The 27,809-nt window shown below is 45.0% G+C and overlaps 5 protein-coding genes across 6 annotated transcripts; 2 read left to right on the top strand and 3 right to left on the bottom strand.

Annotated features, from left to right (window-relative positions):
* Positions 1–2,278: 2,278 nt before the first annotated feature.
* Positions 2,279–3,337, top strand: LOC6528614 (DNA translocase FtsK). Its single transcript, XM_002089621.4, has 2 exons — positions 2,279–2,450; positions 2,726–3,337. The coding sequence occupies exons 1-2, from the start codon at positions 2,436–2,438 to the stop codon at positions 3,200–3,202; spliced, it is 492 nt and encodes a 163-aa protein (XP_002089657.1). The 5' UTR covers positions 2,279–2,435; the 3' UTR covers positions 3,203–3,337.
* A 1,032-nt stretch (positions 3,338–4,369) lies between these two features.
* Positions 4,370–5,156, bottom strand: LOC6528613. The gene is made up of 4 exons (XM_015198489.3): positions 4,919–5,156; positions 4,779–4,867; positions 4,594–4,726; positions 4,370–4,535 (listed from the first exon to the last, which is right to left on the bottom strand). The coding sequence occupies exons 1-4, from the start codon at positions 5,040–5,042 to the stop codon at positions 4,465–4,467; spliced, it is 417 nt and encodes a 138-aa protein (XP_015053975.1). The 5' UTR covers positions 5,043–5,156; the 3' UTR covers positions 4,370–4,464.
* A 161-nt stretch (positions 5,157–5,317) lies between these two features.
* Positions 5,318–6,882, bottom strand: LOC6528612 (histidine-rich glycoprotein). Its single transcript, XM_002089619.3, has 3 exons — positions 6,797–6,882; positions 6,173–6,234; positions 5,318–5,699 (listed from the first exon to the last, which is right to left on the bottom strand). Exons 1-3 carry the CDS (start codon positions 6,815–6,817, stop codon positions 5,444–5,446), a joined length of 339 nt encoding a protein of 112 aa, XP_002089655.1. The 5' UTR covers positions 6,818–6,882; the 3' UTR covers positions 5,318–5,443.
* A 6,218-nt stretch (positions 6,883–13,100) lies between these two features.
* On the top strand, positions 13,101–24,789 carry LOC6528609. 2 transcript variants are annotated; one of them, XM_002089616.4, is made up of 11 exons: positions 13,101–13,922; positions 15,002–15,137; positions 15,231–16,294; positions 16,661–16,735; positions 20,361–21,581; positions 21,796–22,137; positions 22,587–22,904; positions 22,964–23,111; positions 23,174–23,379; positions 23,707–23,890; positions 24,158–24,789. In XM_002089616.4, exons 1-11 carry the CDS (start codon positions 13,793–13,795, stop codon positions 24,480–24,482), a joined length of 4,149 nt encoding a protein of 1,382 aa, XP_002089652.3. In that variant the 5' UTR covers positions 13,101–13,792; the 3' UTR covers positions 24,483–24,789. The 2 variants fall into 2 exon arrangements, with proteins under 2 accessions (XP_002089652.3, XP_039227012.1); XM_039371078.2 differs by lacking the exons at positions 13,101–13,922; positions 15,002–15,137; positions 15,231–16,294; positions 16,661–16,735 and adding an exon at positions 19,233–19,578.
* A 1,243-nt stretch (positions 24,790–26,032) lies between these two features.
* Positions 26,033–27,732, bottom strand: LOC6528608 (probable cytochrome P450 6a13). The gene has a single exon (XM_002089615.3). The coding sequence runs from the start codon at positions 27,587–27,589 to the stop codon at positions 26,108–26,110; it is 1,482 nt and encodes a 493-aa protein (XP_002089651.1). The 5' UTR covers positions 27,590–27,732; the 3' UTR covers positions 26,033–26,107.
* Positions 27,733–27,809: the final 77 nt, after the last annotated feature.

Here is a 27,809-nt window from a genome sequence, read left to right as displayed (position 1 = left end):
AAAATCTAGACAAAATAAGGCGACAACTAATGGCATAATAATTTAAAGCACGCCGCAGCGTGTGACAAAAAAGGCGAACCCGACAACCGACATCGCTGGCGATATCACTTGGCCAGCAGCGATACTTACTTACAGGCGCGAGAACACACACATGCGACTGACTATGCGACTCCAGACTAGCACTGCATTATGCGAACGGTCAACAATTTCAATTTCGCTGGCTTTTATTTAGCTTTATTCTGTTTTTCCGGGCCATTGATCAAGGCTAACGAGATCGATCGGCTGGCTGGCCTGCTTGCCTGGCCGCCTGGCAATCTGGCGGTGCAGCAACGTAACATAACGCATTAGCCGGCCGACACCAACACCAACAGTGCCCACCTACACACGAAAAAATCATGAAATATTTATATTATATATGTGACATATTTTAAAACCATTATTGATTTAATCATCATTTTAAATTGTCACATTTATTGCCTGGTAGATAGTTGGATTTGTATTGGAGGAATAGGTAAATAATGTAATTTCTAAAATGTATTGTTACATTAAATTCTTTGAACTCTTTCCAGAGCATGTAAAGTTTTAAAATTAATAACCCAATCCGCTTAATCGTAACAATATTGTATAAAAATATACCTTGGATTTCTCCCTGTGTAGTTGTGTTCGGCAGGGGCAGGGTGTGGATTGTGTGGATTGGACGGTGCCGCGCCCGCGCAAATTCCTGCCAATGGCTGGCGGCAAACACAAATTATAAGAATTAAACTAAATCTGTTACACCGTTGCCAACAATTGGGCACGTCTGTCCCCCAATATAACATGTTCATGTGGCCACATGGATGTCTGTCCGTCCGTCCGTTTGTCGGTCGTGTGCCGAGCCGCGGGCACTGGGCGCTGCCTGATTAGCTCATAATTTGTGTGGCAGTGCGATTTTCGCTATTTTCGCTATTTTCCGCGTAATTGAATTTCCCAACGCAGCCCGTCGGCCAGGAAGTCGCTGGCGATCGATCGCTGGTGCGTAAGGCGGTTACGGGCTCAGTTTCACTGGCACTGCGTGGTGCGAACGAGTGAACGGCCGTCAACCTACAACGGGTTATCGGAAATAGAACTGCCAGTGGATAAGTTCGAAACTAGGGCTGCAATGCGTGGAAATGTTCAAAATGTTTCAGATTTTAGGTATAGATACATGCCATTATAACATGTATTTCCAAATTTAAAGTTAAAGTTAATTTCCCTTATGGCCTTTGTCTAAACCCACATAATGTATCAATGGCCAAATTAATTAATTGATGTGCTAAATTTTATTGAAAATGTGTTTTTGGTTTAATAAAATGTTTATTGTTTTGTAATTATTAATACATTAATTATAAATACACGCAAGATTTATCAGACTACAAGAAAATGTCCCGCAAAAGAAAGGTGTATTTAATTATATAGAAACTAAGACTTTGGGATGGCTATCTTGCAGCCCTAGAACCCAGAACTGAACTTCGGTTCGACCCCGCCTCTCGAATGCTGTGCACCGAGATCTAGTGCAAGTTCGCTGCACCGAAACCCGTTTGCAATGACGCGGACCACCGCTGCCTTCCGGGCAGACCAAGACCGGGCGACATGTGGCAGTGGCATGCCAAGGCGATGGTGGAACCAATGGCAGACCGATGGCGATGGCGACCTGTGCCTTTTACACGATCCGAATCCAAGTCCAAATGCGAATCGGAGCGGAGTGATTCACGAACTGATCCGCTGGCAAATGCGGATCGAAAATTGGCCAAACGCCAACGCGACTTTGTCAAAAGTGGCCGTACAAGCCCAGCCTGGAGATTTCTTTTTGGCCGAAATGCAGAAATGCAAGTTGGGGGCTTAGTTCATTGCTAATGACGGCATGTCGGTAACTCGATATGAGTGCGCACTCGTATGTGTTTGCATAGTTGGGTGTTTAAGCATATTACCCGTAGACATGTATGTATGCATGTGTATAAGTCCATATGCCTGTCCGTCGGCCCCGTTCGATTTATTTGTCCGCGCTCCACAACAAAGACTCATAATAATCTGTTGGGCCAATCAAGTAAAATATGCGCGAGATCAGTCAACTACAAAAACAAAAGCAAAACCAAAAGCTAAAGTAAAGCAAAGCACAGCAACTGCAGCAGCCGCAGCAGCAGCAAAAGCAACAAACACAGCAGCCGCAGTAATGAAAGTGAAACCGAGTCTGGCCGAGAGACTCTGGCTGAGATTGAGACCCGGCCAAGAGTCGGTTCTACCCAGCACCGCTATATAAGCTTGATGACCGGGCTCGGCAGCAGCAGTGCAGCGCCGACCAGGAACCCAATTGGAAGTTTGAGCTACGACTTCATAGTCCAATTTGGCAAAGGATTACCACAAGCCCCACAACAGAACCAACTCCACCAACCAACCACCACCCACTCACCATAGCCAACATGTTCTGCAAGCTGGTAAGCCCATTGAGCCGAGTCTCTCCTCCACTCAAGGATAGCATATGAACAAGTTCCTTTAACTATGAACTGAAGCTAGAATCTGAAACATCTTATTTAAAGCTCTTCAGGGACGATAGATACACTTTTTATATTCATTTAAAAATCAAGAATCAATCCTAAATTCCAACTTCTCAAAATTGTTTTGAATTTTATAGCCAATAATCCATAAACGTATTTGATTACATTTATGAATTCAATACAATTAAACACTTATTCCTAATCTCCTTACACAGCTTTTCGCTACTTTCGTGGCTCTGGCGGTGGCCAAGCCCCAGCACCAACCTGCTGCCCAGTATCCGGCTGGCGTGAATCCGCAGGACTGCCCAAACTTCCCGATCTGTGATAATGCGCGCCTGCATAATCCCCAGCCGCAGTGGGGTGCCCCGCAGCCACAGTGGAACCCGCAGCCGCAGCCACAGTGGAACCCCCAGCCGCAGTGGCAGCAGCCGCAACCGCAGTGGAACCCCCAGCCGCAGCCCCAGTGGCAGCCACAGCCCTCTTGGAACGCAGCCCCAGCTGCCGCTCCCGGTGGCGACAAGTATCCGGCTGGCGTTAACCCGCAGACCTGCCCCAACTATCCCTACTGCGACGTGAACGCCGGACACGCTGGTGCCCCCGTCGCTGCTCCTCCTCTTCCCGGCTGGACGGAGCGCCTGTATCCCGCCGGCGTCTCGCCGCACCAGTGCCCCAACTTCCCGTACTGCAACTAGGGCCGCTACTACTCACTTGCGGCCAGCCGCAGCTTCCTCTAACGCTTCGCCCTTCCCCAGTTCTCAATTAGTGGACATTAATCTGAAATTCTTTGTTGTTGGCGCCGAAATAAATGCAAATGTTGGTCAAAGAAACGCTACTTTCAATGGTTAATAGCTGAAAATACAGGGGGGTACATTTCGTTCTATTCGCAATTTCCTATAGTATTACAAAAAAAAATTGTTAGTTGGCTGGTAGAACTCTTAATATAAACAAAGGATTAATTGAACGTTGTAAAAGTAATGCATGATATACTGCTTTATATTTAAATAAAGTACTTTGAACTCTGTATACACTTGTATACAAGCAGAAAGGTGGATGATTCCGTCAGTTGAATGCGCTAAAAGAAATGATAGAGAATCTTAAGATCCTGCTCCATTAAACTGGTATTACAGGAAGGAAAGATCCTGCTTCTTTATACTGTTAATACAGGGAAGATAGTTTCGAATTCTTAAATCGATAAGAATTCCTATGTATATAATATAAATTTAAAAGTATCCACTACCCTAGGACCAGTTCTAGCTGAAAGTGTGTTGAACTAGGGACTGTCGGCATGAGAGCATGCCTTGAGAATGTGCCCTGCCACGCCCCTGACTTACAGCACTACGTGGGCCAGGAGCGGAGTGGCCGGACCGGACCAGATCGGGTTCGTAGAGATCGGAAGGGAGCGGAGCGGACTCGGACTAACTGACTGGCAGTCGACCTCAGTCGGAGCTGGTCAAGTGAGTGCTTTGTGAAAGTCGTTCTTGCAAAACTTCGGCTTAATTGCCGCCTTTGGGAGACCAGCCCAAGGTCAAGTGCAACTGCAAATTACAGTATTGCAGTGTTATAAACTAATGGAGCAATAATCCAATCGAACCTATGACATTCCCGACCAATTTACCTGAAATATGCGTGCAACAGTTGCTTTATTTATAATCAATATGGCATTGCCCCATTTTTTGGCGCTGTTTTGGCAGTGTGGATAAAAATGCAACTCATGAAGTAATTTTACAAACATACATAAGTAATGTAAAGTGATTATAAAAAATTTACTGAATGAAAGGGGATTAAAAAATTTACTGAATGAAAGAGAATGTTGGTATTCTTGGAACCCAACCAAAAGGAGTGAGGTGAGGTAAAAGAGATGTAGTGATTTCAACGATGATTATTTTATTTTCAAAGGCCACATAAAATGTACAAATATAATTTAGTTCAATAGCTTCTTGGTAGAGGATCCCCTTCAGATGAATAGCGGGCCTCCTAAGGCGGCGTAAAAAGAGTATGCCACCAGCCAGAAATATAGACATATAACTGAGGAAGTCGAAAACAGTCAAGGATAGCGGATTTCCAGATATACAAAACTACTTACAGAGCATTAGAGCGTATACGATCATTACCCAGAACCAAACAACGAGTATGACGTCGGATACTATCAATATGATCATTGCAAGGGCCATGATCATTGTCATTATTATATAGAAGAGCATCCAGCTGCTCCTCAACTAGATCAAATCATTAGCATTATAATGTGGACTAATTTTATTACCATCTCACCCGTAAACAGCCGATGATCAGGACTACGCAGCTCAGGATGTGCAGCATCACAAAGATAATGAAGAGGTGGTGACCCAAGTCGGGAATGCCTATGGGAGATAGGATCGAATCGTTGCTCTAAAGAATCCCGCGGAACTTACCCGACTCCCCGAACAAGGCGACAAAGGTGCCTCCGAGGATATCCGCTATGATGTGGAGAATCCCGATGGCTATGGTGCCGATTCGCAGATCCACGCAGCAGCAGCAACTTTGTAGGTATATCATGATGCTATTTGGGCTAGTTGCTATCAGTGGGCTAGGATTTCCGACCCGAGTGTTCGGGGTTATTAGTTTTTGTATGGACAAGTGTAGAACTTCTGACACTGAAAACAAAAATACTGAGTAGGTGATGTTCTACCATCTTTCAAAATAACAACTTTCTAACCTTCTTCCCAACCGCAAAAACCCCAAACAACAAAATATTTATTTCATTCCCCTAAAGAATATATGGTTTGTTAGATTACCTGTAAGCCATAAATCCCGCCATTAATACGCCAGGATTGTTCTGTGTACAGTCGAATTGTGGTTTATTTACATTCATTAACTTAGCATTGTACAGTATTTACAGGCTGCTGCGGATGGGACTCGTTGAGTGGGTGGGTTTGGAGACAAGCAGGACAGCGGGCTTACAGCCAGCCGTGTCCGTGGTGGGAGCTCCAGCCGTGGTGGTCGTGGTGGTCATCGAAGACGTGGTGCACGGGGATCTCCTCGTGGTGGACGTGGTGCACCGGTACGGGGATCTCCTCGTGGTGGACGTGGTGCACGGGCACCTCCTTGTAGATGGGCACCGGGACGTGCTTCACCACCGGCACGTGGACCTTCTGGACGTGGTGGTGGTGCACCGTGTGCACCTTGTAGGGCACGTGGATCGTGTGGTGCTCGCTGCGGATCGAAAGTGAAATCGGTTAGATTGAAAGCCGTGTACCATCGCGTATTAGCTAATCAGTTGCTTGAACCCTGCGTCTTGGCAGACATGGCTATTGGCTATTGGCAATTGCCAATTGATTCGAACAATTATGCGCGCATTACATTGAATTAAATGCCAACTGCGGCCTGAAAAATTCCTGAGCTGCGAGCCGAGCCAAGATCGGCTAAGTTCAATGGTAGCCAGTATATGGAGACTAGAGACTGCGGACGGGGGCTGGAGCGAGTGCTCTAAGTGCTACAAGCGTTTTGATTGCTCAATTCGATCGCAATCGGACACATATTTCATAGACCCACGGAGCAGTCGCAGCGTTTAAAAACCCATGCGACCGCTCGTTAGCTTAGCATAAAGCGGGAAATGGGTATTTTTATCGATTCGCTCGGGTTATTTATGGATCAGTTCAGGTGCAGATCGCCGGGGAGATACTCACTGTTTGCCAAAGAAGCCGGGACTGGGGGCGCAATAGGCCACGGCGAAGAGGGCGACGAAGATCTGAAAGGGGATAAGGAAGTGGTTAGGTCCGGTTGGAGTAATTCAAAAAGCTAAATAATCAGTGTGATTAGTTTTAATTTGGCGCAAGTTAGAAGCCGCTCATAAAATGCGCTAAATAGTTAGTGTTTAATTTTCTGGGGCTTCCAAGAAACAAATATTTCAAAGGAACCAGACTGCGTCCAAATCATTTTGTTATAGAGTGAGAGATGATTATATTTCTATCCTGAAAATCCATGAATTATTTAGCCGAAAATGTTTAAAGTGTGCTGATATACTTTTTTAAACTTGTAATTCTCCAATGTATATGTAGGTTCGTGATAATGTTATAACTATACTGTATACTATAATGTAACAACTTTTTCAGCCAATAATCCATCTATTGAAAATGCTAGTTTTTAAATGATATGGATGGCTTATTTCGAACACGGCGGTTATTGATGTCACTTCTCAGTAAGTTGGTTATATATAAATGGGCAAGTTTTATTCGCGATAGTCCACACAAGTTTAATCCTTTTCAGCTCCATTCAGAGGCCTGGTTTCGAGCGGTATCCTTTGCACTTACGAATACTTTCAGGGCGGACATGGTTGCTGGGCTGAGCTCTGCTGCACTCAATAAGGCGATACGAAAACCGGAGCACTGTCAGGTGGTGACTGATAACCACAGGCTGCGACTCATCCGTTTTATACGCGGCGCCAGCAGCGGCTGCGACTGCGCTGCACAAGAAAGACGTGATGTTGGTGCAGCAACAACAGCAGCAGCAGCAACAGCAGAGGCAGCAACAACAGCAGCAGCAGCAACAACAGCAGCAACGGCCAAGCGACAATAGGCATAACAGTGGACGAACGAACGACTGCTAACATGGCCAACATGGTATAAGTTATATGTGATTTGTATTACCCGCCGTTGACTTTTGTTTACGAGGGGTTAAGAGCCTCTGGATGGTGGAAAGGGCTGGGGGGAGGGGGGTCTGCAAGCGGTGGTCCATGCTTCAGTTGTCCACAAAGGCAGACGATCGAACTTTGACTTGGCGGGGCTTTGTGTAATACGGGGCAAATTACGTTCATTTCATAATCATAATCGCAAAGCAGCGCGGAGTGGGGCTAAAATCATTCCAAGTGAATGACCAAGTAGCACACTATATCGCCGCTGACTGGATCACTTAGCGGCCTTCTGCAGACCGCCGCAAAAAGTGAACGTGCGACCGGAGACAAAACCAAGTTGTCACGCTAATCCAAATTTCTTGGCCCTTCCATATCGGTTGGAAGACATCTCCACCAATCGACCTTGAATGTTTTCGACTTCTGTGGTAACTGTCGTCGCTGGTGTCCAATAATGTGGGTCAGCGTTGGAGCTGCAGGAGTCCACTCTTGGATGTATCCCCAGCCAAACACACACATCACGACACTTGCAGCACGAAACACGTACGCCGTAAATTTGCAATAAAACACATTTCGGGCAATTACTTAACAGTAACAGTAGTTGTGGCGCTAATCAAGAAATGCATCACACGATTTTGAAGAAATTCGATTTTGATTGTGTGGATTCGTATTGTTTTTGCCCATTCTACAGTGCCCCTGACATAACGCTAGCCACGCCAGCTGCTGTTGCAACTGGTTGTTGCAAGTTCCATGTTGCATGTTGCTGCGTTGCTCTGCTGTTAATTCGACTGTCAAGAGCTTCAGTTTGCGGCTGGCTTAACCCATTTAAGGCTGAACAGGGAGCTTCTGTTCAGAGATCTAAGCTTAAGCAAAAATGAGTTTCAGCTTGGGGTACTCAATATTAAGACTTTACCCTTTTACTAGTAACTTAAGAACTTAATAAATATTTTACATTAAAAAAGTGGTGCTACTAAAGCCCCATAAGATGGTATAACTTTATAGTAGCACGATATTCAACTCGTTAATAAATGGCCCAAAACGGGTTAAACTATTAGTATCACTTACCAATTTTCTCTTTCACTCATTTGGCTTTTCTGTGTATATGTAGGCCAGTGTGCTTTTACTGCGTTCGAGGGCGCTCCACTGGCATCCTGCCCCACCGAGTCATCGAGTCACTGAGCCACCGAGCCAGCGAACCACCAAAACACCGCACCACCGGCTATCCCCACCCCGTTCAGCGGGATGTTATTGCATTTGCGGCAAATTGCTCGTTTTAGCCATGCCAAATTGCATAATGGATATTTGTCTGAGCGATAAATATGCCATAGCTTCCATGCCACGCCCCCCTCCCGCCCCGCGCCCCTTCTAACCATGCGTGCCGGTGGGCAAAACCAAACAATAATCCACCCGGTGGCCGCTGCGGTGGATGATTACTTTCGCTTTCTGCGAACGCGCTCACAAATCGACTTGGTTTGGTTTGGTTTGGGTTGGATCTGGGGGGATCCAGGGATCTGCACATGCAAATACTTCCTGTTGGGTGGGTTTTGACTTCTGTGAATGTGCGCCACTCTAAAGACTCGTACCAACTCCAGAAAGTGTACAGAAAGAAATTAGATCTGGTGGCAAAGATAGGAATAGGAAATACTATTCTAGGTCAGTCAGTAACATCCGGAATATTATCTAATCTAAATCCGTATTAATTATCAAGCAATTATAACCATATGTTTCCCAAGGTTCAGTCCTACATAAATGTAGTATTCCTTAACTAGGGATACTGAATAGTACCCTATCGTACTCTATTGGCTATTTTTATATTTCAAACTTAGGAAACACGTATTTTTCTCCGTGCAATAGGATCTATTAAGTCAGAGTCGAACAGCTGGCCACTAGACTCAGCCTCCAAGTGAGAGTGTGACGCACATGCGGACTCAATGGCTCACTCAGCACCAATGTGATGTAAAACACGCCAAGTGCTCGTCGTTATGCAGATATGGCCAAACGAAGTGGCCGTCTAATTGGACGGCGGAACATGACCGGCTGTTCACTCGATCGGTTAAACATGAGTGGACAAATTGTTTGTGATAAAAGCGAGCAAGATTGATATGAGATATGTGGCTCATAAATCATTCTAACGCGTTTCACGAAAGATTGATGTGCGCAAAAATAAGAAAATAAGAACTAGCAAAAGCAAAGCTTTGATAATCTAAGACTGCAATGTCCACAACCAACTGTATATCGTAAGGCATTTTGGCGAATTAGCCATTTTTGTACGACTGCTAGTAAAATCTGTGAAACTATTTAGTGAATTCTGCGCTTCAACCAAAACTTAAATCAGTTTCGGTGCTGGGAGATTGGTTGTTAAATGGATAGGTATTGCAAATTAGCGGATGAAAGAGTGATTGCCCATAATGGTTTAGGTTTGGAAAGGATTTGGACACAAAGGTAATTCAAAAAGATTCAAAATTAAAACTAATTATAAATAGAATCCAACTTTTCAGCTATACTTTCATGTTAAAATTCAAACTTTATTAAATCATGTTCCCATGGATTTGCATATGCGTGCTACTAAGCCAATACGGATAAGTGACTTTTGTACGTGTTATCAGCTGGGTCCTCCTGCTGGCCCACAACTGCCAATCACCTTTGGACACAATTTATGCGCCCTCGCAGAAATGTTTACCCAACCAGTGGCGATTACATGACGCGGCTGCAGGCATGGATTTCCTGCGGACCACACTGCTTCATGATCGGTGATCGGTGATCGGTTCGACATCGTATCTGCCGCCAATATCTTCCAGTTAGACACGACCTGAAACCGAAATTGAATTTCCACGCAGATACGCTAGATACGTGGTCAACTCACGCCCCCCTATCATCGCTGGGAGCCTCACCCACTTGGCAGGCGGATTGCGTCCACCAAAAGCGCCGATCGCCTCCGCAAGTCTGCTGAATTTTGATGCGGTGCGATGCGATGCGATTTTGGACTTCGATAGGGTCGAGGGACAAGTGCCAAAGCAAACGCTGCACATTCAAGCGGTACGAGTTCGAGCAATATGTGGAGCAGCCCCCAAATCCAAATCCAAATATTCACAGGCGCAGATTATTTGGCAATGCGGGGAAGCTTCACTGGCGGGCCACTTCTGTTTTGGCCATTTGGGCCTCAACCGCTTTCCGAAGCGGACTTGACCTGCTTGGGGGCGGAGATCCTCGATTATTTATAATTGATGCTCGAGAACAACCAGCGATGCGGTGAGCAACTTGATTTCTTGGGCATTTCGAGGTAGGTTAATGGTTACAGATTTAATGAACAAGAGAATTTCTTCTCTGATAATATCTTATACCAGTAACCTGGAAAGTGAACGAATATTAGATTTCAAGAAGAGGTTGAAGAAATCTTTTACTTTAAATTCGATATATATTCATAATCGGAAAAACCAGTCAGGTCAATCTAGTCATTTCCCTCCCTTCCCACTATCATTCTGTATTGAAGTTGAGGTTCAAATACAATCCAGAAAGGTCAGAGTCCGCAGAGTTCGATTCAAAACATGGCCACGAAAACTAATGTCGTGGTTAAACTTTTAAAACATTTTTCCGTATTTTTCCCCAATATCTATCGCTATGCCAACAACAAGTTTAGATAGTGTGAAACACAAACGAAAATATAAATGTTTTAATCAATCTTACTCTTTGGAGTACAAATTATTTCTCATACTATTTATATTTTGGCCATTGGGCAATCCCCATTCTCTTAATGACTGGCTTAGAGGCGTAACCTCTGCCGCGACTTAGAATTCCCAGGAGTTCCTGGTATGCAAATGAGCTGCCTAATGAGCTCATCTCGCCTTCAGCGAATCCCAGTGCGAGTCCGAATTCGAATCCGAATTCGATTCTCCTGCCTCTGCCGAAGCCGACTGCGGCGTCTACGCTACTGCTGCGCACGCGCCTGCGCAGACTGCGGCGCAGATTTGCGAAGTCGATGGCGAGGCGCTGATGAAGAACAACCCCGGCCTGAATTAGACGGCGCCAGCGAGCATGACAAGGTCGGCACTTAAAGGTGTCGCCAATTACGGGCCTCTCCTCCCAACCTTCCAGCCTACCAAACTCCCAACTGCAAGCTCCATCCACCCACCTGGCGGGTCATCATCTTTAGGTGTGCGGTTGCCCCATCTTTCGAAAATCTCTTTTTCGAGTGTTTTGTGAAAACTCGCTCGAATTAACGCTTCAGTTAAAGCCCAATTGCACTGCAGTGGGCAGTGTCAGAGTCGGTGGGTGTCCGTTAAATTTGAATTTCACACCGCTTAGCGCGCTCAGCAATGCGGAAAGAAAACTCTCAAAGCGCCAAGCTAAAATTTTCGGATTCTTTGCTCGAGGTGCGGTTCTGATTCGACTGCTCCACTGATTCCCGGCTTCTAGCCAAGAATTCTCTCTAATTGCATCAAAAGAAACTCAAAACACATAGGAAATAATCACGCAAATGTGCCTTTGTTTTGATGTTGGCATGGTGAAGAGTCTATGAATTCATATAGGCGTTTTGGTAACAGCGTTTAAGGCCTAAGATTTTACTGTTTGACTTTTACGTTTACGTAGTGCTGCGATTGCTTTATTTTTGTTAACCAATTACTCCACAACGTGAAAGCAGCAAGCATTTATATTAATTTTAAACTAAATTTAAGGGCTAAGCTATTTTATATTTTAGGGGCACCAAAAAAAGAATGTGTTCTATTATTCCCAGCTCTAAAATACTAATTTCAAAGGGCATTTAAAGTTTTCTAGCAACGTGAGTGCGTTGCGCTGTTACAATTTCATTTTAAACAATTTTCGAGAGTCATTGCCAGGAGGTGTTGGAGGCGGGGAGCAGGGGGAAACTCGGACGAATCGCCAAGTGGCTCTTCCCCTTCCTCGAGGAACCCCCCTCCCAACAACCATTCAAGTAGGCGCAGCGTAGGCAATGCTAATGATGATAATGATGATGACGATCTGTAGAGCCAAGCTCCATCGCCTCTTGCCCCCCACTCCCTGCCCCAAGACGCCTAACACTTGAGTGGAGTTCCATCTAAATAAACAACTAAATTACACTTAAGAAAAATGTTTCCAGGCTGGCAAGAGGAATTAGGAAAAATCACCTCTAAGCACTTGGAAGACAAAACTTTGCAAAATTAACTAAATTAAGCTTAATATTAATATTAGAAATAGAAATAGAAGAACCATGGGAATAAAAACTAGCTAATGGATGCTGAACTAAATAAATATAAACTTTAAAGATCACTTTAAGTTATGTCAAGAATGGCGTTAGAATATCTGCTTGGTATATTTTATATATTTTTTAAAATATCTATTGCTTGTTAGTGCAGAATTAATCTGAGTGTGGCAACAACAAATCACCGAGAGAGATGCTTACCTGCCGCAGTCGCTGCCCGCTGTCTCTGCCCGCGGCGCTGCCGCAGCACTGTCGCGTCTGCGCCGCTTTCTGCTCTTCCGATGAGTTTCGAACACAACTAAATCAGAATTTTATTCAGTTTCAATTGTTTAGCGAGTGCGGATCGGCGTCGAGTGCGCGAAGCAGCGAAAACAAGCCAAACCAAACGAGACGAGAACCGCAATAAAATAAAATAAAATAAACTAAAATAAATAGTAAAGCCCGATAGTCGAATTAAATGCAAAAAGGTAGACGACAAAGAACGAAGAAAGTAATTTATGTAAATTAGGTGTGTACTGCTGGGGCTTTCTTGTCATTAGCGAAAAATTTGGGGGATTTTCAAAGTGTCAAAGCGCGACGGAAATGCCGTTATATTCGCTACATTTCCCAACGTAATTTACCGCGCCCCAAAAAAGAAGAAAGTCGCCGGCACAATCTAACAATTTTCACCATCAAAAACAATTGTATTACTTATATTCTAAGAATAATTCTTCTTTCATAATTAATCATCAAGATTATTAGCGTAATAGTTTTTTGTTGATGGGAAGTATGAGCAAATAAGTTATTATTATTTTAGCTGCTTTCCGCATTCAGATGGCTAATGCTGGATTTACGCATTGATGAGCACTTTGTCATTCGCGTTTTTAATTATCGGCCAACTTTAAAAACTTTTGGGCGAAAGGTCACAGGCACCTGTGCAGTGAACTCTGACGTCATCGCCTGTAAGAAGGCTTTGTGCCGCTTGGTTTCCCAGGTTATTGACTCTCGGCCCCCCTCTCCCACTTGAAGTTACAGGCCGGACCCATCATAATTATGTGAGTCCGCTTCTTCCGAAGCCGCAGACTCTTGAGCCGCCTCTTGCCCGCGAACCCATAAATAAAGCCGATCTTGGCTTATTTTAACGATCTGCATATTTTGGCAACATAATTAACGGTGAAAAGAATGTGAAAAGTAGCGAATCGTAACGCGAAAGCCCGAATCACAAAACGAGAAGAGAAAGAAACACGCGACTGCAAAGAAAGGCGGAAGAAAAAAGCATAAGAAGGTTTCTACGCGCCACCACCGAGTCTCCATCTCTCAGTTCGAAATCTCGCGTCCATCCCATCGGTGCCTCGAGCAAATCTTCTGGCCAGAAGCCCAAGTGAAACCGCCGATAATGCAAAAAGGGAAGTGCCAAAAGCAGCGAGTTAAGTGAGAGCAAATCTAAAAGAAAGCATCGTAATATCGAAAAGCGCCGCTGGGGTCATCAACTAATCGGGCCCCATGATCTCGATCAGCGATAATTCGCTTGGCCAGCGCCTAATCCGCCTCCAGGTAGCTTTCCTCCTCATCGGACTTTGGGATTCTACGGCGGCTCTGACGGTCGACAATCAGTTGGTATCCGCACGAAATGGTAAGTGAAAAGTTACTTATAGAAAAAAGTTTATTTGCAAACGGAAACACTGCTCTATAAATAAATAAATACGGCGGTTTTGTTTTATTTAAAAGCCAATGTCCTCTACTAAAGAATCTTTCTTTCAACTTTTTTTGCTCACGCGACGTGATATAGCTAATGAATGCGTTTAACCATTAGATTCATCTCTAAAGAAAACAAAAGTATTTGAACTTTTTATTTAATTATATACTGTATATGCTTAAATTTTACATCTTTTTATATAGTCATAGTTAAAACTTTTATGAACAGCATTTATTCAAATATACGCTTACAATTGGTAGTTACAACCGGATTTATGCCATTTTAAGAACTTTTACGAGCATTGTGCAAGCTGGAATTTCTTACAATATAGTCATAAAATGCCCTTGTTATTGACCCATTCTTGTCGTAATGAAAAAGTAAATTACTTTGATATTTTATATCTACATGTATAACTTCATACTAAGAAGTCTATTTTTCCAATTTTATGCAACACAAGAATAATATCAAATATTAGTGTACCAAATATTAATTGTACTGAAATTTAACTCGAATTTCTTTAGTTAGGAATCATTAAAATATTCTAAATGAGGTAATTTCTTGGAAAATATAGTGTCAAACTAATAACCATAGGCTGGGGGCCAATCCATCAAGCATGTCAGACCACAAACACCACAGAGCAGTGTGTTTTGTTTATGGTTTGATCTTTTTGAATTATTCATGCACTGACAAAAATTCTATGGGTCACCCAAGTGCGCCGCCCCTCCGGCACGCAAAGTTAATAAAATTCAAATTCAAATCCGAATTCGAATGGAGAACAAAGCCAGCGAACAATCGAAAACAGCGAACAATTGCAGAGTCAATAAAACTAACCTACCGTAGAGTGGACGAAGTGGAGCACCATCGGTGGCCTTGAAAGTGCAAGTGGGGTGACGCAATTGTTTAGGAGCTAAAAGGAGTAGGAGGTGGAGGAGAGGGAGGGCCTGGGGTGGTGTTACCTAACTACCAGCTGAACCTTTTGTAATTGGGATCTCGCATTTACCATCTCGCATCGACAGACTGCTTCGAGCGGATCGCACTGGAGGCGATGCTGCCATTTGAGAAGACCTTCCGCACCGAAGACACCAACTCGCTGAAGATGTGCAAGGAGAAGTGCCTGCAGGCGGGCGAGAAGTGTCAGGCCATCTCGTTCGGGTGAGTCGTCTTCCACCTGTCACCCCTTGATTGCCCAATTTCCATCTTATGTATATATGTGTTTTCCTTCTCTTTTTTTTCGGAATTTTGCAGTGTTCATCGACGCGGAAACGGCACTTGTCAGTTGTCATCGGAGCAGTACGGCTCGGGGGGCGCCGGGCGACCGGGGGGCGTGATTTTCGATCCCGACTTTGATCTGTACACGCGCAAAACGAACTGCTTCGACTTGAGCGACAACTCGATTGCCGCCGGTCCGCAGCCCGTGCCCGGTCCCAGTGCCATTTCACCCGGACCGACGCCACTGGATCTGCCGAACAGGCCCCTGGACGTCGGCAACACGCCTGTGCTGGTGGTCAACCCCACGCCACACACTTCTGGAGGTCCACCGCCTCCGCTGGGACCATCCGCACCACCGCCTGGCGTGGGCGATCGGCTGTACTTCTCGCACGATCTGTATCCGCTCTATAAGTATCCAACGCTTTACGAAAGCAACTATCCCTCGCCCAACGAGGAGACCTACATCCCCGGCGGCTATGCAGCCAATGCCCCCGAGGTGGACGAGCGGTATCGACCCCACTATGGACCCATAGAACCAGCGGAGGATGGAGGTGTTAGGCCCACGCCACATAGCCCTCCTAGACCCATCTTTGGATTGGGCTACGGTAATGGTTATAGCTACGGATCCCCGGAGAGATATACACCGCCGACAGCGAGGCCATCGAGTGGATCTTCGGAGGAGCGACCCAGCTATGCCGCGAGGCCACCTCGTCCCACAGCCGATCGTCCAGAATATCCGCCCGGACCTCCACGTCCTACGGCCGATCGTCCGGAGTATCCACCGCGTCCCTACGACGGCTCCACACCACCCTCCTACGGGCCACGGCCGAGTCCCAGCTACGATCCTGATCGCGAACCACGGCCGGACTACACCAATCGACCTGACCCGCCATCCCTGTCGCCGCAAAGTAGTTACGGGATGAATGGACCTTCGCGACGTCCACCTTCCCCCTTCTACGAGGGTCCTTCCCCACCACGGGATGATTACGTTCGGAGGAACGGCAGTGCCATGAGGCCAGGGGACGGATACGGAGGTTACGACGATGACAAAACGATTGCCACATACTTCAATCCGGATGACTATATGCAAGGGAATAACGGTAGGCTATAGAAATGTGTTATGTCTCAAACAAAAACCCCTCCTTTCGAGGGGGGTATTAGTCGCTTTTACTTATAGTCACTACGTAAACCCCTGTTAGTGATATTGGTAGAGAACGTTTGGTATTTGACAAAGAAGATAAAAGATTATACAAATATTACAAAACATAGTAAGCAATGCAACGTATCGATTTTGAAATAACTTTTTAAAATTTTGTATCAACTCATATCAATATAATTATTATTTAGTACCCCTGCTAAATAATGATTTGGAATTCGAGATCTAGCATTGAGATGGTGCATTCTATTATTGTTTAAAATCAATTAAATATATAAACTTACTTATTCCCAAATATGTCTTGTTCTAGAACGACCAATGCCCGGCAATAGAGATAGGGATAGGAATAGAGACCGGCTTGGATATCCCATGGATGAAATGAAAGGTGAGTAAAAGCGTGGTGGGCCATCTCCTGGATTCCCTATATGCAACCAATTCAAGGATTCGCACTGTCCCCTTAGCTAACCCCTTAGCCCTAGAGGCTTGTGCCTATAACCATATAAATATACTATGACACGGGTCACTTGAGAGTTGCAACAACAATAAAACAATTAAAATTAAAATTAGAATTAGCATGGCGCACAACTAAAACCCATTAGCTTTTGGGGCCCACGACGACCGACTGGTCAAGCGACAGATGACAGATGACAGACGCCCGATTGACCCACATTCCCTTGCTTTTATTTGCGTAACAAAACTAAACCCATTAGCCCGGCATAATGCTCATCGGATCTGGGACTCGGGGGTGAGTGGGCGGTTGCAGTAAGCATTCACATTATTCACAATCGCATAAAATACACAGTGGAGCCGAAAGCTCCACTAACTAACCCACCCACAAAACGGTATAATAAATAACGCTGTGGCCAAAGTTTTGATAAATGGCAAGCGCAGTAGAATGGAAATGCAGGAATTGGGGTCACCCACATGGAGTATTGGGCATTTTGGTTCTCTTAGATCATTTTGCACAAAAATAAGCTGCATTTGTTTTTTTAAAGTTCTTACCAATATACCATACTCTTATATAGTATGAAGCAAAACCAAAAGCTACAATATCTTAGAATAAGTAACACAGTAAAAGCTTTATCCCATGCAGATTTCAATATTGAAATTTAAAAAAAAAACAAACTACGTTGTATTATAATCTAAAATATAGCTTATCTCGCTTTTCTAAAGGCCATCACATTTACATTGTATCAGGGTAATTACCAACTCTTCGCCAGATGATCAAACGAAAATTAATTCAACCAACTATTTTCCGGTCCGTTCATTTAATATGATCTCATTACTTTACAGAAGAAATTGAGTTGTCAAATGCAGAAGATTTATGACATTTCTGAAACTACCAAGCCAGATCATCAAAGAACGATTTGTGTTTTGATTTCAACGCGACTTCCTTTCGGGTTTCTCAAGTGTGACGGAGTGGAGTACATGAACCCAGCGGGTGGCGGTGACATAAGCCTATCGAATATACCATATGCTACATGCCAAGTGGCAAGTGCCAAGTGCGAAGAGAATCCAAGTTCAAATGCCAAACTTGATGACGTTCGTTGGCGCAATTAATTGTGTTTCGGAGGTGGCGTGCTCGCTAGTTAGTTAGCTTGCTTTTATTTGGCGTGGGACAGATCGTAATTTACACTTGGAGATTGGGCTACAGCTGGCTGGGAGGCGGAAGCGATCTTCGCCATAGGTATCTCTAGTTTTTGGCGGTTCTATTGGGTTGTGCAAGATCTGAATAGAACAGAACGGAGTGGAACTGCACTCAGCATGCACACTCCTCCGGCACTCATTGTATGCAAATGGCAACACGAAGTCGGTGCACAAAAACCACCCACATTCGGGGTTCGAGTTCGCAGCACCACTTTGGAACGGTGCTCCGCCTGACAGCAATGACATTGATTCAGGAACGGAAATGCACCGAAGTCGGATTCTTTTTGTGCTTGAAGGGTTATATGATCGATGGACTCATATTTGTGGTCAGGCATGATTGGGAAATGTAGTAAAACCCTGGGAACCCTGAGCGTTGACCAAACACTTCTTGAAAAAAACCAAAGACTTAGGAAAGGAACTTGATACCACGGGAATAAAATATATTCTTTATATACTTAATTATAACTAATTAAAGTTATATTTTTTTGGTATTATGATATTATAGCAGTACTTTAAATTTTGTAATTTATACCTTATCTTTAAAGTCAGGACTGGCTTAATAATATTATTACTTTTGAAATACAACAACACAAAAAAAATGAACTATAAATAAAATTGTTTGGAGGTGCTTTAGGTTGGTCAACTTCAGTTTAACTTAAAATGAAAATAGATTTTCCCTTTGAAAAAGCTCAAAGGCATTATACTATATAGCTTCGAATATAGTCCATCCTTGAGCAGAAAATAAATTAGCAGCCATAATAACACGTAATTTTATAGATTATCATCTAGTGTGTAACTGTTTATCTATAACCTTTCCTAGTACCTCATTAAGACCGCTCTTATTGAAACGAAATAATAAGCATCATATCAGGTTGCGGCATCCTTGAGCTAGGTCTGTTAACGGTTGGCTGCCCCCATCAGCATCGCAACTCGCTGCGATCTGTACCCTCGTATTTTCATCTGAATCATTGGCTAAGATAGGCATCTTCCACCGAAAAAAGCCCCACTGAAAATCTCATTATACCGCAGATCCAAGGCTTCTGGGCAATGCGGCGAAGTGCTCTCCGCCGGGTGTCGGAAAAAAGAATCCACCGAAAGTGGGAGTAATTTTCTGAGATTTTCTGAGCAGTAGAGCGAAAAGCTCCCGGCTCAGAGGCGCAGAAGCGAAAAGCTCGGAAAACGCGCGCGTTTTTCTAACGCCGTATAAAACCGCAAGCTTGACCACAGCCGCTGTACATTCGCGATTAGAATCGCCAGCGCCGCACATCTAAAATTCGTGTCCGGAAATCGCATTCGCGTCTGCGTGTCCTGTGTGCGAGCGGGATGGCCAGCTGGCCCATTGTTTCGAGCGCTTGACATTGCACAGAAATTAATTGGCCCAGAACGCAAATTAAGCCATTACGTAATCACACCCAAATCACCGCTTCGGCACAATAAACTCCCAAAAAATGTGGAGTACCTGTGTGCTTCTCCCGCTGCTTCTGCTTTTGTGTCGCGTCCATGACGGCGGATCGAAGTTCGTTAGTCCTACGCGACACACCGATCTCAGCAGCACCATTATCATAGTGGAGGACGCCAAAGGTAAGGTGCCATGCTTGTGGGTCATTCCACTTGGGGCCAAACTCTCGGCCGAGTTTCGGAGTGCGCATTAAAGTAATTTGCATAATTTCCATCGTTCTGCGTGAAAAACACTCTGTCTTGGCTCTGTGCTGGCAATTTTCCCGGAGATTATCTTCGGTGGAGTACACGGCACCTAACATGACTCGAACATAATTTACTCAAAACGGCAGCGGATGTGCCGCAAAAACTCGTCAGCGCAACAGAAACAGAAAACGACTTGGACACAAATGCACTTGGGAAAAGTATGGTTCTTCCCTCTGAGAATTAATTTTAAAATTAAATTCTTGTTAGAAAGTGAAATGGCTCTTACAACTAGTCTGATCGTTTTATAAATGTGTGTTTTTGTATTATACCTGCAGTTTTAGTAGTTTTGTTCTTATTATACTCTTGTCCGTATATTGTGGGTTTATTAAGTAAACATTAGGCCTTTATAATATTTATTTACTACAATGGTCTTAAAGCTTACTTATTGTTATTTAATTTTGGGAAGGAAAATAGTCAGTGGTCCATTGAATAATCGTCATCATAGGGCTTCAGAATTATTAATGGCTTAGTAGAATAAACTCAGATTTTTCCAAGTGCATACAGCCATATAGTAACCCAACCCTTGAGTTCTGTCCTCGCTTCACTGCCTCCGAACGTTGAATGGTTGATATATTTTCCGCCTTTTTTTGCTGCCCACAATTGCGCAAGACGCAACATCTGCAACTGGCACTGCAACATCCACTTAATCCGCTTTTCAGCCTGCTTCCGACGAGTCCTGGCTGGAAAACGAATTGCTCCCCATTTCGTGCGCCGCTCCATATCCTGCGAGCGGGTGGAGGAGTGCATGCGAGAGTGTGGTCGCGAGCGGCGCTTCATGTGCGAGGGCTTTAACTACAGGCTGGATCCCTCGGGTCACGGGCAGGGCGACTGTGAGCTGGTCGAGATGCCGCTGGCCCAAATGGACCTGTACTCCAGTCCGGACCGACGGGATGCCAATCTGCTGAGGCATCCCGACTACGACTACTACGAGAGGGACCGCAATGCGCCTAGCAGCTGTCGCCGCAGTGCTTGCCAGGATTGTTCCAAGGGTCCGGTAAGCAGTCAGCCTGTTTACTTCAAGCCCGGTGGAGGAGCAGGCGGATATGGTGACCGTGACCGTGATCGGGATAGGGACAGAGATCACTATCGTCCGCATAGCAGCACTGCCGTGGACCACTATCGCGGACCATCTGGTCCTCCGGGCTCCACCTCCTACGAGCAAAGGCCGCCCTTCTCCTCCGAGTTCCACGGATCGCACAGTTCATCCTCGTCGGCATCCTCCTATGAGTTCTCCTCACATGCCTCAGGATCTAGCTCGGGTTCCAGTTCCGGATACTTTGGTCACACCCCCCCTAGTAGCTATGGCGGCGACCATCCCTACGTAGATCGTCATGATTCTCCGCATTATCGCCCCGGAAGACCGGATCGCTGGGAAACTTTGCCGAGTAGCTCCGGTTACGATAGCTCCGCGTATAGACCGCCACGTCCGGAAACGGATCGAATCGACAAGTACCGCCCACCGTATCGTCCTGGCTCGGACTACTCACCCTACCGACCTCCAAGTCGCCCGGCGCACAACTACCTCGATCGCGATGGAGCAGGACCTCCAGGACATGCAGGACCTCCAGGACCGCCAGGGTCCAACAAAAAGCCAAACAAATTTGTTCCCTATCTGATTGGCGGCGAGGACAACTGGGGACACTACGGTGGTAGTTATGGTGGCAGCAGCAAGCACTCCTCCTCGTCGTCCTCCTCCTACTGGGGTCTCACAGAGTCCCAGAGGCGCAAGGATCAGCACGACTTCAACTACTTCCAGCTGGGGGCACCACATCGTGAGACCAACTCGGTGCTCAGCTATCCCGGCTCTGGCTACGACGACGATTACCCCCGACGACGCAACGATTATCGGCAACAGTGGACTCGGCGAGCGGGACAAGATGGTAAGTGGCTTTCTAAGTACTTTAAAAACTTGGGGATTCCTTATTTCCGTTTTAAATTTGCTCTTAAGGTTTCCTTAATATGGCTATATAATTAGATATAAATTTTGATGCCCTCCCACTTGCTGAATCTCATAGTCGGGCATCTGATAGTCGGAGACATCGACTATATCGTTCTCTCCTGTTTTTTAACAATTTTATTAAATGATACCCACAGAATGCTCGGCGAAAACCAGCGAGGGATTCCGACTGCACAAGACTGCCGTAAGGCACGCCTACAACGTGCCCACCTTGACGGAGTGCGAGCGTCTGTGCTCGGATCAGCGGCCCAGCTTCGTCTGCCACACGTTCAGCTACCGGTACAACCAGGCGGGCAGGGACAACTGCATGCTCTGCGACCGGCCCATTAACATGCTCGACTACTACGTGGACATCGAGCCCGACCGAGACTACGACATCTACTCCATGGCGGACGACATGGACGTGTGCCGGCAGCCTCCACCACGACGACATGATACCGCCGGTCCTAGCACCGCACTTTCAGATCCGAGAAGCGCACGTAAGTGTATATGATCAGGATCAATAGCCAAGTCGAACTTGGCATGTCCGTCCGTATGTCCGTCTGTCCGTATGAACGCCTCGATCTCGGGAACTATAAAATCTAGAATGTGGAGATTAAGCAGGCAGCTTCCAAAGAGATATAGATGCAACGCAAAGTTGTTTTTAATTACTGCGAAGCCCTATGTTTTAATATCTTTTTATAAGTCATGTAAATTTCTATCTAATTGCAAACAAAAACTAAACTATCTAATCTTATAGAAAATTTCAATATTTTTTTTACATTATGTTATTTTTTTCCAATTTCTACCGATATTCCAGAAAATACAATTTCTTGTTTTCAATTTTACCAGATGAGTAACGGGTATCTAAAAGTCGGGGAACTCGACTGTAGCATTCTCTTTTGTTAATAACTAATTATTTTTTGAATTTTAAACTTATTTTCTGCAGAGTGTTTCTTCCGCGCAATCGATGCCACACGATTCTTTAAGTCCATTGTCCGCGACTCGCTGACCGTGCGATCTGTGGGCGAATGCGAGATGGAGTGCATCCGCTCGACAAAGTTCACCTGCCGGGCGTTCGCTTTCCGATACGGCCAGCAGCGACATGCCGGAGTAATCGACAACTGCCAGCTGAGTGACTGGCCAGTGCGGGACATGGACAAGGAGCGGCACCTCATCCTGGACGCAGCATTCGATATCTTCGAACGAGCCAGCTATGGGCACGGATGTGAAATCCAGCCAATTGTGGATGAGAAGCACAAGAAACGTGGGTTAATTTGGAGATTAAGAAGTCTGTGGAAACTATATGTATCCTATTTTTCTCAGTCTGCTATTTGGGTTACGGATCACCGGCTAGACTGCTTCCTCCGGCCATCAAGAAAGTGATTTCCGTGCCCTCCGAGATGGCCTGCAAGAAGGAGTGCATCCGATTCCGCGAGACGACTCCTTTCAAGTGCTTTGCCTTCAGCTATGGGTGAGATATAAGAATTCCCTAACCCAATTGAAAAGTAATGGCAATCTCTATCCACACGCCAGCTCCCATGCCAGCACCTTCAACTGTGAACTTTCGGATCTGGACCAGACCGAGTTAAAACAGGATGTGCACTATGCGCACACCAAGGACCGCGACTTCTGGCTCTTCGCCTGGAATCCATTCGACTGGACATGCCGGGACAAGGTTAACACCATTGGAGGATCCCGGGTCAACAATGACCGGCGCATGGACATCTTCCGGGAACCGGGTAAACTCAACCTACTAACCTGTTGCACCTCGATCCAAGTGTAAATAACGGGTAATTACGGGTGCTCTTCCCGTGCAGCGGATTAACATTAGATGTGTATTATTAGCATTAGAACTTGTGTAAGCTAGCTTGTAGTGGAATTCGTTGTGTAAATAACATTTACTAGCATGTACAGAGGTCCCAGTCCCAGCATAACCGAAAGACGAATCCCCCCAAAAAGCTACTAACCGACCGATTGCATGTCACCGTTTTCCAATTTGATTCCGATTTCCATCCCCTAAATCCCGTGTTCTCGACCTCACTAAACTTGCTTCTTGTCCGCTAAAGGCGACGTGGCCTGGCGTCATTACACCGTGTCCGGAAAACCCTGCCGCCGGAGCAGTCCTTGCGCCAAGAATCTGATCACAGGCTTCTACTCCTGCGAGACGGATGCCTCCGAGGTCGGCTCCTGGGATTACTGCTGTAAAGAAGACCACCCGTGCGGCTACAGCAAAGGATTCGATTACCCATGGTAAGTTGGAGGAGTCTTATTTTGGTTCTTCAGTAAGGCTACCAATCTCCGTACTTTGTATAGATGATTTTGGGAGTAATAGAGTACTCATTCAGTAAATTTTAAAATATAGCAATCTATACTACAGACTTTTTAAAATAATCTGCCCCTTAACATTAATTTTATACTTAGCTAATGAAAAGCAACTAGAAAGGGAACTAAAAATATAGCAATCGGCTCACAATCCCTAAAAGAAGTGGCACCTACATAGTCCCTTACATTTTCCAGGTGCTTTGTGGGCGACGAGTCCGACCAGTGGCGCAAGTGCAGCGATCGGTACTTCCCCGGAAAGAACGGCACCCAGCCGACCCACTCGCATCTGGGACTGCCCAGTGTTAAGGAGAAACAGAAGCATCTACACCCACATCACTCCCAGCCGGAGACGGCGGCCAGTAGCGAATACGGCCAGCATCCCCCTCGACCCGGCGGACTGCAGAGCCTCAGTGACTTTGCCGCCGCCCGTCTGTGGCCCGTGACCTACCTGTACAGTGAGGGCCCGCCCAATGCCACCGAGTTCAGCAATTTCGTCGACTGCAACAAGGAGTCGTGCTAGTGGGGCGCTGATTCAGATTACGATTAGCAGATTAAGACGTGCTTGTGTACAATAGATACCCTCATTCCCTAATCCCCTAATCACGAACCACGAACCCTACTCCCAGCCAGATGTACTTGGGCCGTGCGGACGTTGTCGTTGTGATCATCATTGAGATTGGATACCATTGTCGTCAGAATCGAGTGAAACCAATTAACTTATTAATCTAACTCCCTTGAATGTTGAATGCTACAGCTTGCGTGCAGGCATTCTTAGTTCCACTAAGCTGAATTGTATGTATTATTAATAAAATTAGTTTTTACGAAAACGAGTTTTTCTTGGGACAATTATTTTAATTTTTTTCGTCAAAATTCGTCAAATCATTTATGAAATTTAATAAAAAGTCTCCGTAATAATCATCATTACATCCATTTATATAGTGAAAATTTCTCAAGTGAAAAACTTTACTTAATTTTTGGTTTTGTGGTTCACTACATAAAATGTTATTTACTTTAACAATTTAAATACATTTTGGAAATTGTGTTATTATTGGAACTATCGTAGTTTAATAGCAATTTTTTAATAACCAATTAAAATTTTCTTTGTTCTCTTACAAGAATTTTCTTAGGCTGCACATTCTCGTCACTAATCTTTTCGCTCTGTGCAACTCATAATCAATACAACCTCAATTCATTGGCGGTGTTGGTCTATTTACAGGGTCAGCAAGGAAATTGTTAATCTGTACCTGCATTTCAAAAACTAAGCATTTTCATCCTTTATCATATCTTTACATTTTTTCAACTAACCATTATGAGTTTTGAAAATAATGCTGCATTCAAGTGTGCTGATAACAAATTGCCTGATACCAAGCATTGCCAGTTGATATACTAATCAGCTTTTGAGTGTGTGTAAAGCTCGGTCGCTACGTTATCCAGGACAACCACTAATTTGAGTGCTATAGCGATGAACTTTTATGGAACGAAAATGTCAACAAATATTTGTTCAAATTCGTTTTTTATTTTTAAGGCAACATTTATTGATTCAATATTTAAATTTTAATTCTTAATTTTAAGTTATTTCCTTGTGAGTACTGAATGTAATTTAATATATCGGCAACAATATCAATCGTACAAAAAAAATTATAAATGATAATGTCCTGTAATGTATTATTTCTTTTATCATTAGTATTGTCAAATGTATGGATATACTAAGATGTTAAACTATTCTTTTAATTCTCCATACATTTTTTATTAACACTAGAGCTTTTGAGCGCTGCATTCTCAAAGAGAATTTACGAGTACAAGCCCGACCTTTAAGAGCTTTCTGATTTATATGTACATACATATGTACGTATAGTACTCATATGAGTGCATTTACAATTTTAATTCATTATTTAAAAAAAAAATTGTGGCAATTTGGATTTGAGTCATATGATATATTTATTATTATTATTATTTGCTCTCTTTATTTATTTATCATCAATTAAATGTTTTAAAAAGCTTTCTGATAATAGACCATTACCTTGTGTTCATTTGTATAATGTAGGGATTATTACAATCGGGAATGCAGTCTTTTGTAGATAAGAACTTTCTTATGTATAGATATTTCGTGCTGTCGGTATGATACATATTTTCAAATGACAACTACTACTGTGCGGCAAGTGCGTCCATCCTCAAATGAACTCCCTCCTGAGTGGATATAAGGAAATTGCGGCTGGAAAACTTCAGCGGGATCTGTGTTTTCTGCGACCTGCTAAACTTAAAGTCTCTTAGGAGGTACACAAGACCCACCTTGACTTGCAGCTTGCCAAATCGCTCGCCTATGCAGTTGCGAGGACCCTCGCCAAATGGCAAATAGGCGAAGGGATGTCGGGCCCTAATCTTTTCTGCCTCAAAGCGACTGGGATCAAACTTCTCTGGATCGGGATAAAGCTCTGGATCGTGATGAATACTATGCACGGGTATTATTATCTTAGTTCCCGGTTCTAGGATGAGGTTGCTCCCCGGTACCTGGTATTCCTTGGTGGATCGCCTCAGCAAGTGAGGTAGTATGGGATACTTGCGAAGGGTTTCGGCTACCACTTGGTCCAGGTAGGGCATCTCCTGAACGGAGTCGTAGGTGAGCTTTTGATTGTTGCTGTTCAAAACGTCGAGTACCTCAACTCGTAGTCTTTCCTGGACATCGGGATTGAGGGCCAGCTCATACAGACAGAAGGACATGGTGGTGGAGGAGGTATCGAACCCGGCCAGGAAGAAGACTAGTGCCTGGGCCGCAATCTGCTCGAAGGACAAGGCATCCTTGACTCCCTCCTCGCCCAGTTCCATTAGCAGTTGGATCAGGTCATTGCGCTGTATATTCTCTCGTCGCCTATAGTCCAATGTCTGGCGAACAGTGTCCAGGAAGAACTCACTGACCTCCGGACGAAAGAGCCTGAAGCGCAGCTTCCTTGCCAAATCCGGCTGAGCAAACATAAAGGCCTGGACGAGCACCGAATGCAGGGGCTCCGTGGTCACCGATCGACCCATGCGCCGGAACTGCGACTCCGGATCCTGAAGACTATTGCACTCGAGGCCAAAAGCACAGCTGCCGATCACATCCGTGGTGAACCTCGCACACAAATCCTTGGCCTCGATCTCGCCGACCTGGAGGCGACACGCCTGCGTCAGCTTCTCACCCACCTCCACCATGTTGGGGAACATGAATTTCATCTTGCCCGAGGTGAACACCTGCGTCAAATTCTGGCGCAACCAGCGCCACTCCGGTCCGTCCAGGAAGAGAAGGTTCCCGGTCAGCGGATCGTCCCGCACATTATGGAAGAGTCCTCGATCGGCAAAGCTGGCAAAGTCCCTGATCATTATCTCGCGGATCAGTTCCAGATCCATAATAAACAATGACTTGGTCATGAACGTAAAGTAGCCGCAGTAGCGCTCCACTCCCCGAAATTTCCTATAGATCCGCAGGTTGATATCCGTCCAGTGAAGGTCCCTTCCCAGTCCACTCATATTGCCGCGGAAATACACCGGCCTTTCTCCGGCCACGCCCCTTCTGCTCCAGTAGCTGTAATGCCAGCGGAGCTTGGCATATAGCAAAAGTCCGGCGGTGAGCACGAGAACCAGGAGCGTTAGCATGTTATCCCCAGATCGATAGAATAGCAACTGAGTGGAAAAGTGGGTTACATATGATTTTCGCCGGCTGAAAAGCTTTCGGGTCCTCTCTTTTCCGTGGGCTCTCTTTTTCTATGGGTGTTATATGGGTATCCAAACGTACACACAGTATCTTGCGTCATTTTAAATGAAAGTTCATGATTTGTAAACAAAATAGAGCGTTGCTAATGTTCTGCTTTCAGAT

The sequence above is a fragment of the Drosophila yakuba genome, chromosome 2L (assembly GCF_016746365.2).
Source record: "Drosophila yakuba strain Tai18E2 chromosome 2L, Prin_Dyak_Tai18E2_2.1, whole genome shotgun sequence".
Taxonomy (NCBI): Eukaryota; Metazoa; Arthropoda; class Insecta; order Diptera; family Drosophilidae; genus Drosophila; species Drosophila yakuba.
Note: the sequence above shows the minus strand (reverse complement) of the source record. Positions and strands in the feature narration are given on the sequence as shown.